General features: G+C 44.1%; 1 protein-coding gene across 5 annotated transcripts in view; it reads left to right on the top strand.

The window, feature by feature from the left end:
- The window catches only part of Brd4 (bromodomain containing 4), an 80,572-nt gene that overhangs the window by 40,760 nt on the left and 27,218 nt on the right, over positions 1-12,594 (top strand). For 4 of the 5 annotated variants that reach the window (XM_076558706.1, XM_042267319.2, XM_076558707.1 and 1 more), the window contains 4 exons: positions 6,069-6,387; positions 8,590-8,727; positions 9,993-10,128; positions 12,087-12,379. In XM_076558706.1, the coding sequence (XP_076414821.1) occupies positions 6,103-6,387; positions 8,590-8,727; positions 9,993-10,128; positions 12,087-12,379 (852 nt within the window). In that variant the 5' untranslated portion in view covers positions 6,069-6,102. Of the gene's footprint in view, positions 1-6,068; positions 6,388-8,589; positions 8,728-9,282; positions 9,411-9,992; positions 10,129-12,086; positions 12,380-12,594 lie in introns of those variants that run through there. The other variant, XM_016009570.3, reaches the window with a different exon arrangement.

The raw sequence follows: 12,594 nt of genomic DNA, 5'->3' as shown, positions 1-12,594 counted from the left end.
TGGCTCTAGGAGGGATCCCAAATGAGAAAATATCATATGTTTGTATTTATACATAAACGTAGTAAATGTTAGGTTTTTTAGTGAATAAATGAATGACTTTTTCATTCTTACTGTTATTTTACGCTCCTTCTATATTTTTCTTTGTCCTCTCTCCCTAAGTACCCCCTACACACAGATCACTTATACCCTGCTATTCACTTCTCTATTGTCCCCCGTCCCCCCCTTACCCTGGCAGTGGTTCCTTTCTTACTTTTCTGATTTTTGCAGTTACTCCAGGATATGTGAGTACATCTGAAGATTTGGGCTAAGAGCTCCCAATGATAGAGAAGACGAAACATTTGTCTTTCTGGATCTGGGTTACCTCACTTTATGATCTTTTGTAGTTCCATCCATTTATCTGCAACGTCCTTGTTTGATTTTTTTGAAATTTGTTTTTGCCAGCATCAGTGCCCCATACCTCTGTTTTGGTCTGTGGTAGACTCTATCATTGTCCCACATGCTTTATGCAAGTACTGTGTACTCTGCTCTCCCACGTTTTAAGGATATGTGTGAATTTGAATGTATTTTTCCTATGGGCCTGGGGCCAACCTCATTGGCCAGTAGGAAATAAGTTTAAGCCATACCCTTTCAGGCCTCTTCTTGTACCCCAAGCTTCAGCAGGGAATTGTGCTTCACATTTTGCCTATAATGATGTTTAACTCTCTTTGTAAACAGATGGCCAATTACTGCAAGGTGTCTCAGTTCTGATTTATTTATTGGGGTTGAAAATATTTGGAAATAATAGTACTACTAGAAATATGGCTTGAGCCCCAGCTCGTGAACCATGTGATATTTGGATACCTCTGTAGTGAGGGCAGGTCTTCTGAGGTATAAAGTGCTGTCAGCCAAGGCAGAAGCTCATGGTTTTTGCTCCTATGCTTGTTGTGGTAACTAAATCAAAGCACGCTAAGTACACACCTCCACGTGACCTCCATTTGCTGTGTTGTCATGGGAATTACATTGAAGATGATGATGCCAATGTTTGACTTGTAAGGTTTCTGAGGATTAGACTAGTATAGCTCAAGTCTGTAATCTACAGATAGAGTGACTGCTTTCAGTTTACTAGCACTCATAACTGTTCCTTATCTCCCTGGCATTTTGCTACCTATGTGTTGTACCTTCAGGAAGAAGGTGAGTCTGACAGGATAGGACAGAATTAAGGACTTACTGGGGTTTCAGTGGACTGGGAGCCTGGAACCAGAGAAACAAAATGTGGCTGGCCGCACCCACTCAGTTTACTAAACGTCTTGGCAATGGGCATACACACATTCTGCATCAGCTGTTCTTTCTTTTTTTTTTTCTTCCTTTCCTTTTCCCTTTCCCTTTTCTTCTTCACAGGGTTTCACTGTGTAGCCCTGGCTGTCCTAGAACTCAGAGGTTCCCCTGCCTCTTCCTCCTGATTGCTGAGATTAAAGGCATGTACCACCACCTCTGAGCTATCAGCTGTTCTTAAATAGTCTTATCACAATGGTAAGAGGGGAGATGGTATCAAAGAATGTCCTTGAGGGGGCTGGAGAGATGGCTCAGTGGTTAAGAGCACTGGCTGCTCTTCCTGAGGTCCTGAGTTCAATTCTCAGCAACCACATGGTGGCTCACAATCATCTATCATGAGATCTGGTGCCCTCTTCTGGCCTGCAGGCACAACACTGCATGCACATAATAAATACCCCCCCCCTTTTTTTTTTGAGGTGTCCTTGAGGAGAAGAAGACATACTTAATCAGAAGTTGCTAAACTTTGGGAATTATATATACACATGCCTACATACATACAGTTTGTGTTAATGGATATATATTAATATATATTATCCATATTCATTAATCTAGAGGTTTCCAAACTTTTCACAGCATCCTTAAAAATCTCAAGGTTGGCTCAGAGGTTAAGTACTTGCTACCCAAGCATGAGGACCAGAGTTCAGATACCCAGAAACCCACATAAATGCAAAATGGGCACAGTGGCTACAGGGACAAGTTGGCTAGCAAGACCAGCATTATCAGTGAGCTCTATGCTTGATTGAAAGATCTTGTCTCAATGAATTAAGATGGAAGAACAATTAAAATGATAATTCTCAAAGTCAGCCAAGGGCCTACACTCATTCAAACACATGGACATACCCAGCACAAACATACCTGTGTGTGTAAAATAGGTAAGGGTACTCTCTGCCTTTTTACATGCACCTAGGTCAAAGGAAACACTCAGTTTTGTTTATTATGTAGGTACAAACAACTGAAACTGCTAATGCTCCAACAGCTGTGTTGCTGTTGAAACAAATGAAATTTTTTGGAAGGAGAATTCTTTATTTGTGTATATAGTTACTTACAAATGACAGTCTGTTGTAGCCGAATTTCTAAGCGATCTTATTAAATAAAAAACATGGAGCCGGGATCTGGAGAGATGGCTCAGTGGTTAAGAGCTCTGGCTGCTCTTCTAAAGATCTTGAGTTCGAGTTCAATTCCCAGCACCCGCATTATTATTGTGCACCATCCATTTATAGTTAGATCTGATGCTCTCTTCTGACATAAAGGTGTACATGCAGAAAGAGCATTCATATACATAAATAAAACTTCCTTTCTACCCAGGCTTTTATTGTCTTGCTGTTCTGCCCTCTTACTGACTCTTAGCCCAGCTACCTCATTTCCTTGTCACTGCCTGTCTGTACCGACCTCCAGGTCTCTATGGTTGGTACTAGGATTAAAGGCGTGTGTCACCCTGCTTGGCTGTGTTCCCTAGTATGGCCTTGAACACACAGGCATGCTGCCTGCTAAGTGATCAGATTAATGGCATGTGTTACCATTGCCTGACTTTTGTGTTTACTTAAAACAGCTTGCAATTTCCTCTGATCTCCAGGCAAACTTTATTTATTAACATAAAAAATTTACCACAGCCTGTCTCTCTTAAGCGTTATGCAGTAAATACAACCTCTCAGAATCAGTGTGGACACCACTTCCTCCTTCTATATGGATTTTTTTTTTCTGTGATTCTTGCTTATTACAATAATAGAAAGCTTTGGAAATAACAGCCCCATTGAAAGGAATATACTAGAGCTTTGTGTTAATAGTGCTTACAGTGCCCCTCTCACTTTAACAAGGTGCCCCAGTCCTAGGGCACCTTGGCATTAGCACCCCACTGTCCACCCCTGCTTCATCTTTTTCCTTATTAAGTCTCTAAACTCAAAACAAGTTATTATAGGATTTCTTCTGGAACAGATTCAGAATCAGGGCAAGCATTTAGGATTGAAAATAATAAGTGAAGTTCTCTCACTATTCCTCGACAGCAACTTTTTTTTTGACCCCTTAGATGGAAAAGTTGGCTTGAAAACAGTTGACTTAACTATCAGATGCTCAGCTACCCTCCTGTTTGACCCTCACAGATGCTGCTGTGTCTCTTGTCTAGATCAGTTCCTCTGTTGTCACTGTGCTGATAAGACCCGTCTCTGCAGACCTCACCGTAGGAACACGTGGTATGCCTTGCCATCAGTACAGTATCTTCTCTCCCAGTCCACGGCAGGAGTAGCAGCCCAGACTTTTTTTTCCCTTCTTCATGGTATTGCCTGAAGTGTTACTTTGTCAACTCAAAGGGAATGTCATGTCAATTGCTAAATACCCCAGGCTGCCATGGAGCTCCAGTGAGACTCACTGGCTGAGTAAGTGACTCAGTCGGATAGTTACCACACTGCCCACATGAGTGCTGCTTTCCTAGAGCCGTGAGACCGAGCCAGAAGCCCTACAGTAACAATCTTTGTAATGGAAAGAGTGACTTTCGGACAGTGCACTCATGGGAAGTAGCAGGTGAAGATCAAGGAAGCACCAGATGCTGGCTAGGAGGTTGGGACCTGTCTCACTGTGTGTGCTTTTAGCAGAGATAGCAAGTGAAAGATGTGAAGGTGACAGGTCAAGTTGTGGAGCATGATGATTAAGACCCAGTGAGGATGACATTAAAGGGGGAATTTACCAAGGGAGGCTGAATAGGTCACATCTGTGCTATAGGGGAGTCATTTCCCTTCCCCACAGGTGGATAAGAGGTTCATCCTTTCATCATGTTTGTTTTGTTTTTATTTGGGGGCAGGGCTCGCTGCAGTAGGAGTGGGTTCTTGAAATTCCCAGAGCTTTTCATTTCCAACAGTTGTATACAGGAATGGTATTATTAATAGTGTTGTGGTGGGTGAGGATGAGAGTCCTGGACTGTTAACCTGTCCCTCTGCTCTTGCGCACTTGCTCAATACACATCATCAGGAGAGGGAGGGTGTGTGTGCTTGTTCATGTATGTTTTTGTTTGCTTGCTTATTTATTTGAGACAGTTGTGTGTTTCAGGTTGGCTTAGAACTCATGATCTTGCCTCAGCCTCTCCAATTTTGGGATTATAGGCATATCCTAAGCTTTCTAGGAGAAACTTGATTGTGGCAAACTGGAGGTCTGTTCTTTAGTTTCATTGGAGTCTCTCTGTCCCTCCCTCCCTCCCTCCCTCCCTCTTCTAAAATATTTTAAAGGAAAGAAACCACTGTAGTCCATGATGCTTGGCCTCCAATGAAGTTGTTCAAGGGAATTACCACATTTTGGTCCTGAACCCATCACTCACTTTTGGGGTGCTTTTCATAGGCTGCTTGGCTGGTCTTTATTATCAGCCCCATCAGACTTCTATGAGGCAGCTACACATTTAGTTTCAGCTGTTGGTACCCTTTCACCATCTCTGATGCTGTGCCAGAGATACCAGGACAAGGTTTTATGTCCACGAAGCACCCTCCCTCTTCCCACTTCCTAAAAATATTCTCTGTGGACTGGGGATCAGAGGAGGAACTTGCTAGTCTTTGAGCTGTGGTTCATTTATTTATAAGCCTTAGTTTATTTCATTGGGATAGTTAGATAGACAGCTATGAACTTTTTAAGAAACGAGCAGTAACCTTTTATGAGATTTCTTTTCTCAGTAACATGCATTATTTGAGTTACCCAGAAAATGTTCTTAGTAACTGTCAAAACCTGTCCAAAACCAGGTGAATAGGCCTTATCTTGCTGTTCTTTCCCCTTTGTAGCCCTGGTCCAAATAGAAGTCTTGATTTGACTTTGTGCTTCATAAGTTATAAATAAGGGCTTACATATCTTATCCTGTCCCTGTCATACAACCAGCATCCTCCAAAGGTCTTCAAGTGAGGACAGGGTCATGCAGGTTTATGAAACAGCGTTGTTATACCTTCTTCACCTGTTTCACCTGTTCCTGATCAGCTCTTCCTGAGTGCTCTGCTTGTAGCTGGAGTTTTCCTGGTCATGCCTGGCCCACGGTCAGGACAAATTTCTCTCACCCACCAGTCCTGCCGCCACTTAGACCCAACCGAGTAAACACACAGAGACTTATATTGCTTACAAACTGTATGGCTGTGGCAGACTTCTTGCTGTCTAGTTCTTCTGTCTTAAATTAACCTATTTTTATTAATCTATAAGTTGCCACATGGCTTGTGGTTTACCTGTATCTTTACATGTTGCTTGTCATGGTGGCGGCTGGCAGCGTCTCCTTGCCTTAGCCTTCCACTTCCCACAATTCTCTTTTGTTTGTCCCACCTATGCTTCCTGCCTAGCTACTGGCCATCAACATTTTATTTATACAGAGTAATATCCACAACATCTCCTAGTTGTTGATAGGTTATACCTATCTCCTATGCTAGATGGCAAGTATTTTTGTGGTGCTGGGATTGTGTATGCTAGCTATATCCACCGAGTCTCCTTTTTTTTTTTTTTTTTTTTGACGAAGAATCTGACTGAGTTGTCCAGATAGATCTTAAACCTGGCAAAGCACCTTCCTCAGCCACCAGTAACTAGGATTACAGGCCCTTATCACCAAGCCCACCTAGATGACCAGTCTTAGAAGAGACAGGCACTAGAGCCCTTTTAGTTGGGTCATGGAGTAGCTCTCCCAGCCATTCTGATCAGTTAGTGCCAATGGAGCACAATCTTTGGAGTCTGTAGCCAGGGTCATTTGTCATTTCTAGTGTGGTCCATGTGCTGTCTTGGTCTCTGATGGGACTTTTTTTCTTTCTGTGTAGAGTGCCTGGTGAAGAATGTGATGGGATCATTAGCATGTCTACGGAGAGCGGCCCTGGGACAAGATTGAGAAATCTGCCAGTAATGGGGGATGGACTAGAAACCTCCCAAATGTCTACAACGCAGGCCCAGGCCCAACCCCAGCCAGCAAATGCAGCCAGCACCAATCCTCCACCCCCAGAGACTTCCAACCCTAATAAGCCCAAGAGGCAGACCAATCAACTGCAATATCTGCTCAGAGTGGTGCTCAAGACACTATGGAAACACCAGTTTGCGTGGCCTTTCCAGCAGCCTGTGGATGCCGTCAAGCTGAACCTCCCTGTGAGTAGCTGGGCAGGGCCTGTACTACCACCACCCCCAGTCTCCCAGTGAAGGCAGATTCTGCAGAAGGGTGGAAGTGGGTTTGGAGTCATGGTAAGGACTCTGAACACCAGTATCCACAGTGGCCTTTCAGTATATGCTTGCAGCCATCCTGAAAATCAAATAGGAAAAGAAAAGGGGGACGCTAACTGGCTTAGACATAACACACGGGACAACAAAGACAGACACTCCAGGTCTGGTGTATGCTGTTGAAACCTCAAAGTTCACCACCCCCAGTTACACACCTTCTCCAACAAGGTCACTTCCTAAGCAATCTGCCAGTTAGGGACCAAGCATTCCATTATATGAGCCTATGGGAACTATTCTCATTCAAATCATCACATCGACATAGAAGGAACTGCTGGAGGTGGAATGCAGATTTCTAAACTTTCATGAGAAGAGGAGAAAAGAGGCCTTATCGAGGAGTCCAAAGTGTCACCAGCAAACAGCAGTCCCCAGATTTTTATATCAGAGAACACTACCATCCTGCTGGCCAATAGAAGATCATTAAGCCTTAGAAAGATGTGGTACAGATGTGACTGTCTGAATGAAATAGTTAGGATATGAAACCGCTATTTGAAGAAACTTGGCTTTGAGGAAAAAGTATGTCCAGGCTAGAATAGAAGGTCAATTTATCATAAGGGGAAACAAGAGGGGCAGAGGCAAAGACTGAGGCAGGGGATTGCTAGGGGCCTTTAGGTGAGATTAGAGGTTACAGGGATATTCTGACCAGTAAGTATATCTAGTAGGTGAGGCTTGACTGTTAAAAATTTGTCAAGTGTAGAGGCTGAAACACCTGAAGGTGTGCCAGAATTTATTTCCCTTTCTTGGATGGTGTGAATCCTACCACTTTGCTAATTTGGATGTCACCTTTAGTAGCCTTTTTACAAATAAAGGGACATGTGTGTCCCAGAGTGGCCTTGAACTTGTTACCTGTTCTATCTAGGCTGGCCTTTGAACTCCATATCCTCCTACCCTTACCTCCTAAGTTCTAGAATCCCGCTGATTTGATGTCTTCAGAGAAAGGCTGCATCTCAAAACCCTAACTCTAAGTAGACCTGGGAGCTGACCAGCTGGTGTCCTAAGAGCTCATACTCTTCTGGAGCTATTAAAGAGCCACCTTAAGGTGTATTTTCTGGGGCCTCATGCCTTCACATGCATTTTGACCTCTTGTCCTATCTTAAAGCCACTGCCTTAGCTCTCAGTCCTTTTCTCCAAATTTTCTTTCATCCCACTGCTCTTCTGTTTGCCCTTTACTGTTGTCTTATTGCCCTTGAGTGACTTGCTGCAGTCTGCAATGAAGGTCACAGAACAAAATCTGTCTAGATTTCCACAGGGGTTAATATTTTTTTTGTCATTAGTTTTCTTTGGAAGGGAGGCGACAGCATGATACAGGTTTGAAGGTCAGATTTTGAGTTGCCTTTTGGTTTGGGTGTGCACATGCAGCCCTTACCAGAGCAAGGCACCTCTGTGTCCCTCCTCTTACATGGGTAATAGTGGCTTTTTCTTTCTTTATGGGTGTCAGCACAACTCAAAACCTTATTGCCCACTTTGATGCTGTCCTTTGTCCCTCAATCCCCAAGAACGACTTTTTAAAAGATGGTGATTTCCCTGATATTCATTTAGAATGAAAGGCTATTTTAACACCCTCCTAAAAGAAAAGGGGAGCTTATAAAGCCCCTCCTCTGCCTGAGGAGCTAATGACAGTTGATGGTTTCTGGGAAGGAGTCAGTTTTCTTTGGGGTGTGTCCATTGGGAAGTTGTTGATGTTCCTGACTGTCCTACCCACGTGCACACAGGCAGCACTGATTTGACTTAGAGGAATATTTAAAAAGGACGAGGAGGAGGCCTGGGTGAGGGGGTTAGGGGGGTGAGGGCAAATATGATCAAATATATTGTGTATACAAAATTACTTTTTTTTCTTTTAATTTTTTTTAAAGAAAGTATTTGCATTTGTTTTTCCTATGAAGACAGCCTGTTAGCTTGTACATTTGCCATCTAGTGTTTAGGAATTTGTCCTTTTGCCCACCTTTGCCTTCAATTCCTTACTGACACCATTGAGGAAATATTTGATTGACTGGAGAGAGGGGCTGAAGCACAGGCAGCTAGTCCAGCATGACTTCTCAGGTGACTCTGGCCTTCTTTGATCTCTCTGCTCCTCAGGATTACTATAAGATCATTAAAACACCCATGGATATGGGAACAATAAAGAAGCGCTTGGAAAACAACTATTACTGGAATGCTCAGGAATGTATCCAGGACTTCAACACTATGTTTACAAATTGTTATATCTACAACAAGGTGAGATGTGGGGGGCAGGGGTCCAGTCCTACTTGGGAAGAAGAGGAAGTAAAAATGGGGTTCTTGTCAGGAGCCTAGGGGCAGGGTTGCTGGGAGCAGCTGGGCTGTAAGTATGGTAGTAAGAAACTTGCAGAGGTAGGGTGATGGGACCTGTAATTTTGCCTAGGGCTGGGTGTTTCTCTCGTGGGGAGGAGGGTACTGTCCTTGTTCACCTGTAGCACCTGCCTCTAGTACTCTCTGGGAATTGTATTTTAGTTCTTGAGCATGTCTGGTAGAGAACATATGAGGACAGATGACACCAGATGGTCCATCGGGATTGTGTAAATTGTTAGGTGAAAGAACCTGTGCAACTAGAGTCTTGCAGAGGTGTGCTCAGGCACAAACCTTGATGTGAGAGGGTACAGTGGGGCTAGTTGCAGACTCCACTGTTCTGTGGGTCACAGTCTCCTGGAACTGTGGACATGGCCATACATACAGACCCAAGGGTCACTTCCTAACCCCGTAGCCAAACCTTTCGGCTCGGCTGTGCCATGAAGCCAGATCATTTGTTTACAGTTCAGACCACAGATGTGATTAAAACCAACCCTTTCAAATAGAACGACTCTGGAGGGAGACACTATACAGAACTCAGCTTTTGACCTCTGCTCGTGTAGTGGGTAAAATTGCCCAGAAGAGATGGGTAGGTGAGTTTCTTGAAGTTTACTGTGTTTTGTAAAGCCGTAGTTCTCACCACTTAGGTGAAAGCAAAATGTACAGACTAGGCCCTCAGTTTAGAGCTGAATGGGGACAGCATGTTCTGGACATGGTGATAGAGTGGGGAATCAATAAGGCATTATGATAAGGGCTTCATCCAGACCCCACTGAACTACCTCTGGGGTATATTGGGGAGCACTGTTGGAGCTCTAAAATATTCATCACAAGAAATGCTGCATAATTTGAGTGTTTCTGGTGAGTTCATTTGAGTTGTATTTGAAGAAACTCCAAAAGTAAAGGAGGGCCTCCAGTTAGAGATTGACCGAGTTGGTAGGTACATAAGGCACAAGGATGGTTTCTTGGAGCTTAAAACTGAAAGGGAGGTACAAGTGGACAGGTTTTGTTAGGGATACCTAGTAGCATAACCATTGTGGCCCCTTGGAGTCCAGATCATGGAAGGAGCCTGGATACAATGCTCCAAGTATTGGGGCATGGGGGTGGCCTTGGTGTCCTGTCCACAAAGATGGGAAGAGTGGGCCTTCCAGCTCTACCCCACCTGTTTCCTCATCCAGCCTGGAGATGACATCGTCTTAATGGCAGAAGCTCTGGAGAAGCTCTTCTTGCAAAAAATCAATGAACTGCCCACAGAAGAAACTGAGATCATGATAGTCCAGACAAAAGGAAGAGGACGAGGGAGGAAAGAAACAGGTAGAGTATTTGAAATAGCAAATAAATCAGCTGTGTTTCTCCCTTATCTTTGTTTTCCAAGTTTAGAAGAGTACCAGCGATTATAGGGACATTAAGTGGTGACAGCAAATATTACAGTGCTGTTGTTTGTACAGCATGGGATTAGGTTTAGTATTGCCTATGCTCCCAGGCTCCCAGGGCTTCTACAGATCTGAAATCCCACCTTGGCAGAAGTAATTGGGCAGTCGGTGGTTCATGGATTTAGGTAAAAAGACTTTTTAGTGCTGTATGTAGATTTTCTTTTTTTTTTTTTTTTTGCTTTTCTATCTTAATTTTATTATTTATTTTGTGGCTCTAAGACTCAAATCAGCACTACCCACATTGTTAGACAAGCACTTAACTATTGAATTTCATTTCTAGCCCTGCTTTTCCATTTTAGAATAAGGAAATTAATCTGACCAGAAGCTATCGTAACTAGTGTCTCAATCCTAAAACTGAATTGCTTTAATGAACTGTGCTAGTCATGTTCACCTCTGATGCTCGGTCATCTGAAGCCAATAACTTGTTCCTTGTTTCTATCTGCACATTCTGCCTCTATGTTTATGTTGTTTATGGCTCTGAGATGCAAAAGTTGACAGTCTTCAGGTAGCTCCTGGATGTGAGATGCTTTTATTTAGCCTGGCCTCCCACCTTGCAAAGACACAGGGGACCACTAAATCCATTTTAGCTCTTGAAATAACCAAAGAAAACTAGTCACTCACATGGATGCTCCCCACCTCTTTTCTCCCTCTTGCCCTCCCCATCCTTTTAGGTCTCTGTGTTAACTCAGGTTCAAGTCTTCATGCCTCTTGAGTATTGGTGTTACAAATGTGCACTACTACTCAAAACCAGGTCACTCCTTTGGCATATTAAGTCACATCCCTTATCCATGCAGTCACAATCTACTCCTCACTTTCCAGGACCAACAGTTAGGATTATTGATAGGGCAAGCATGGAAATGTCTTCTCTACAAGTCCTGGATGAGGTCCAGGCTTGGTGACTAGATAAAGAAAATTGGAAAACTCAATATAACTTCTCCATTGCTCTTCATGTGGTACTGGACACTGCTCTAAGACAGCCTATGGCTGCAGAGTACTTTTTTTTTTTTTCTTTCCTGTCCCTTTCTCCACTTCTTCCCTTTCTTCTAAGACAGGATCTGTATTTATATATCCCAGGCTGCCCCAAACCCTCAATCCTTGTACCTTGCCCTCCTCACTGCTGTGATTACAGGCTTTGAAGACTTGCTTTTATAGGGTGTTGGGTCTGTTCCCTTTGCATGGCATCCACTGTATGTGCAAAGGATATGGCAGTATGGTTCCTGGTCCTGTCAGCTCATATTTGAGCTGAGGTTGTCATCCTTTGTAATACTGATTTGGTGTGCTGTGTGTATTTTGTGTTGGGACTTATGTGTGGTACAACTGCAGGGAAACAACCTGGGTAGTCACAAGAGGCAGCAACTGTGTACTAGTCCCCAGTGGCTCTGAGAGTTGAGCTCATGCTAGTTTTCAGAAGCCTTGCAAGGATGGCTGCTGCTGGATTCTGCCAAAAGCACTCTGAAGGGAACACTTCTGGGAATGAAGAAAGCTCTGTTTGGATTCTCAAGGAACATTTTTCTGATTTCCATGTGCAGCCCTGGTGCTAACACGCAGCATATAAGTTTTCTACTTTTTCAGCCTGGGGTTCCCTTCTTATGAAAGTCTGTGTCTGAGTGAGGAGTTGCCTCCAGGACACCTCAGGAAATGAGGTTTCTGATGTGCTGCTGCCTTCCCAACCCTGGGGACACAAGGTTATGTTTGGCATACAGTGGTGTCTGGAAATGTTCAGGATGGTCTTCTCACTAAAGCAGATGTACCACACAAATCTCTATGGGTGTTTTGTAAGGGTCAGCCAATGTATGCCAGCATACCATTTTAACCTCCTATTCTTTTCATGATTGGTAGGGACAGCAAAACCTGGTGTATCCACGGTACCAAACACAACTCAAGCATCAACTCCTCCGCAGACCCAGACACCTCAGCCGAACCCTCCTCCATCTGTGCAGGCCACAACTCACCCCTTTCCTGCTGTCACCCCAGACCTCATTGTCCAGCCTCCTATCGTGACAGTGGTGCCCCCCCAGCCACTTCAGACGCCTCAACCAGTACCCCCCCAGCCACCGCCCCCACCTGTTCCAGCTCCACAGCCTGTTCAGAGTCACCCTTCCATCATTGCAGCCACCCCACAGCCTGTGAAGGTAAGCATCCTGGGTATTGGTGGACTGCTGCCACCAGGGACGGGCTTGGAGGAGAGGGGTATCTTCTTTTTCGGTTGTTCCTTCTATGGCCTCTGTGGTCAAGGCCCTGGTATTAAACAGGAAACCTCTTCAGTAGCTTCTCTGGCCTCTAAGGGAGCAAATATTCAGTTTTGTGCTTTTCTGTTGCTGGCTGGTTCTATCCCAGCTGTGGTAAA

Source organism: Peromyscus maniculatus, chromosome 22, assembly GCF_049852395.1.
Source record: "Peromyscus maniculatus bairdii isolate BWxNUB_F1_BW_parent chromosome 22, HU_Pman_BW_mat_3.1, whole genome shotgun sequence".
NCBI lineage: Eukaryota > Metazoa > Chordata > Mammalia > Rodentia > Cricetidae > Peromyscus > Peromyscus maniculatus.
This window is presented reverse-complemented; position numbering and strand designations above follow the sequence as displayed.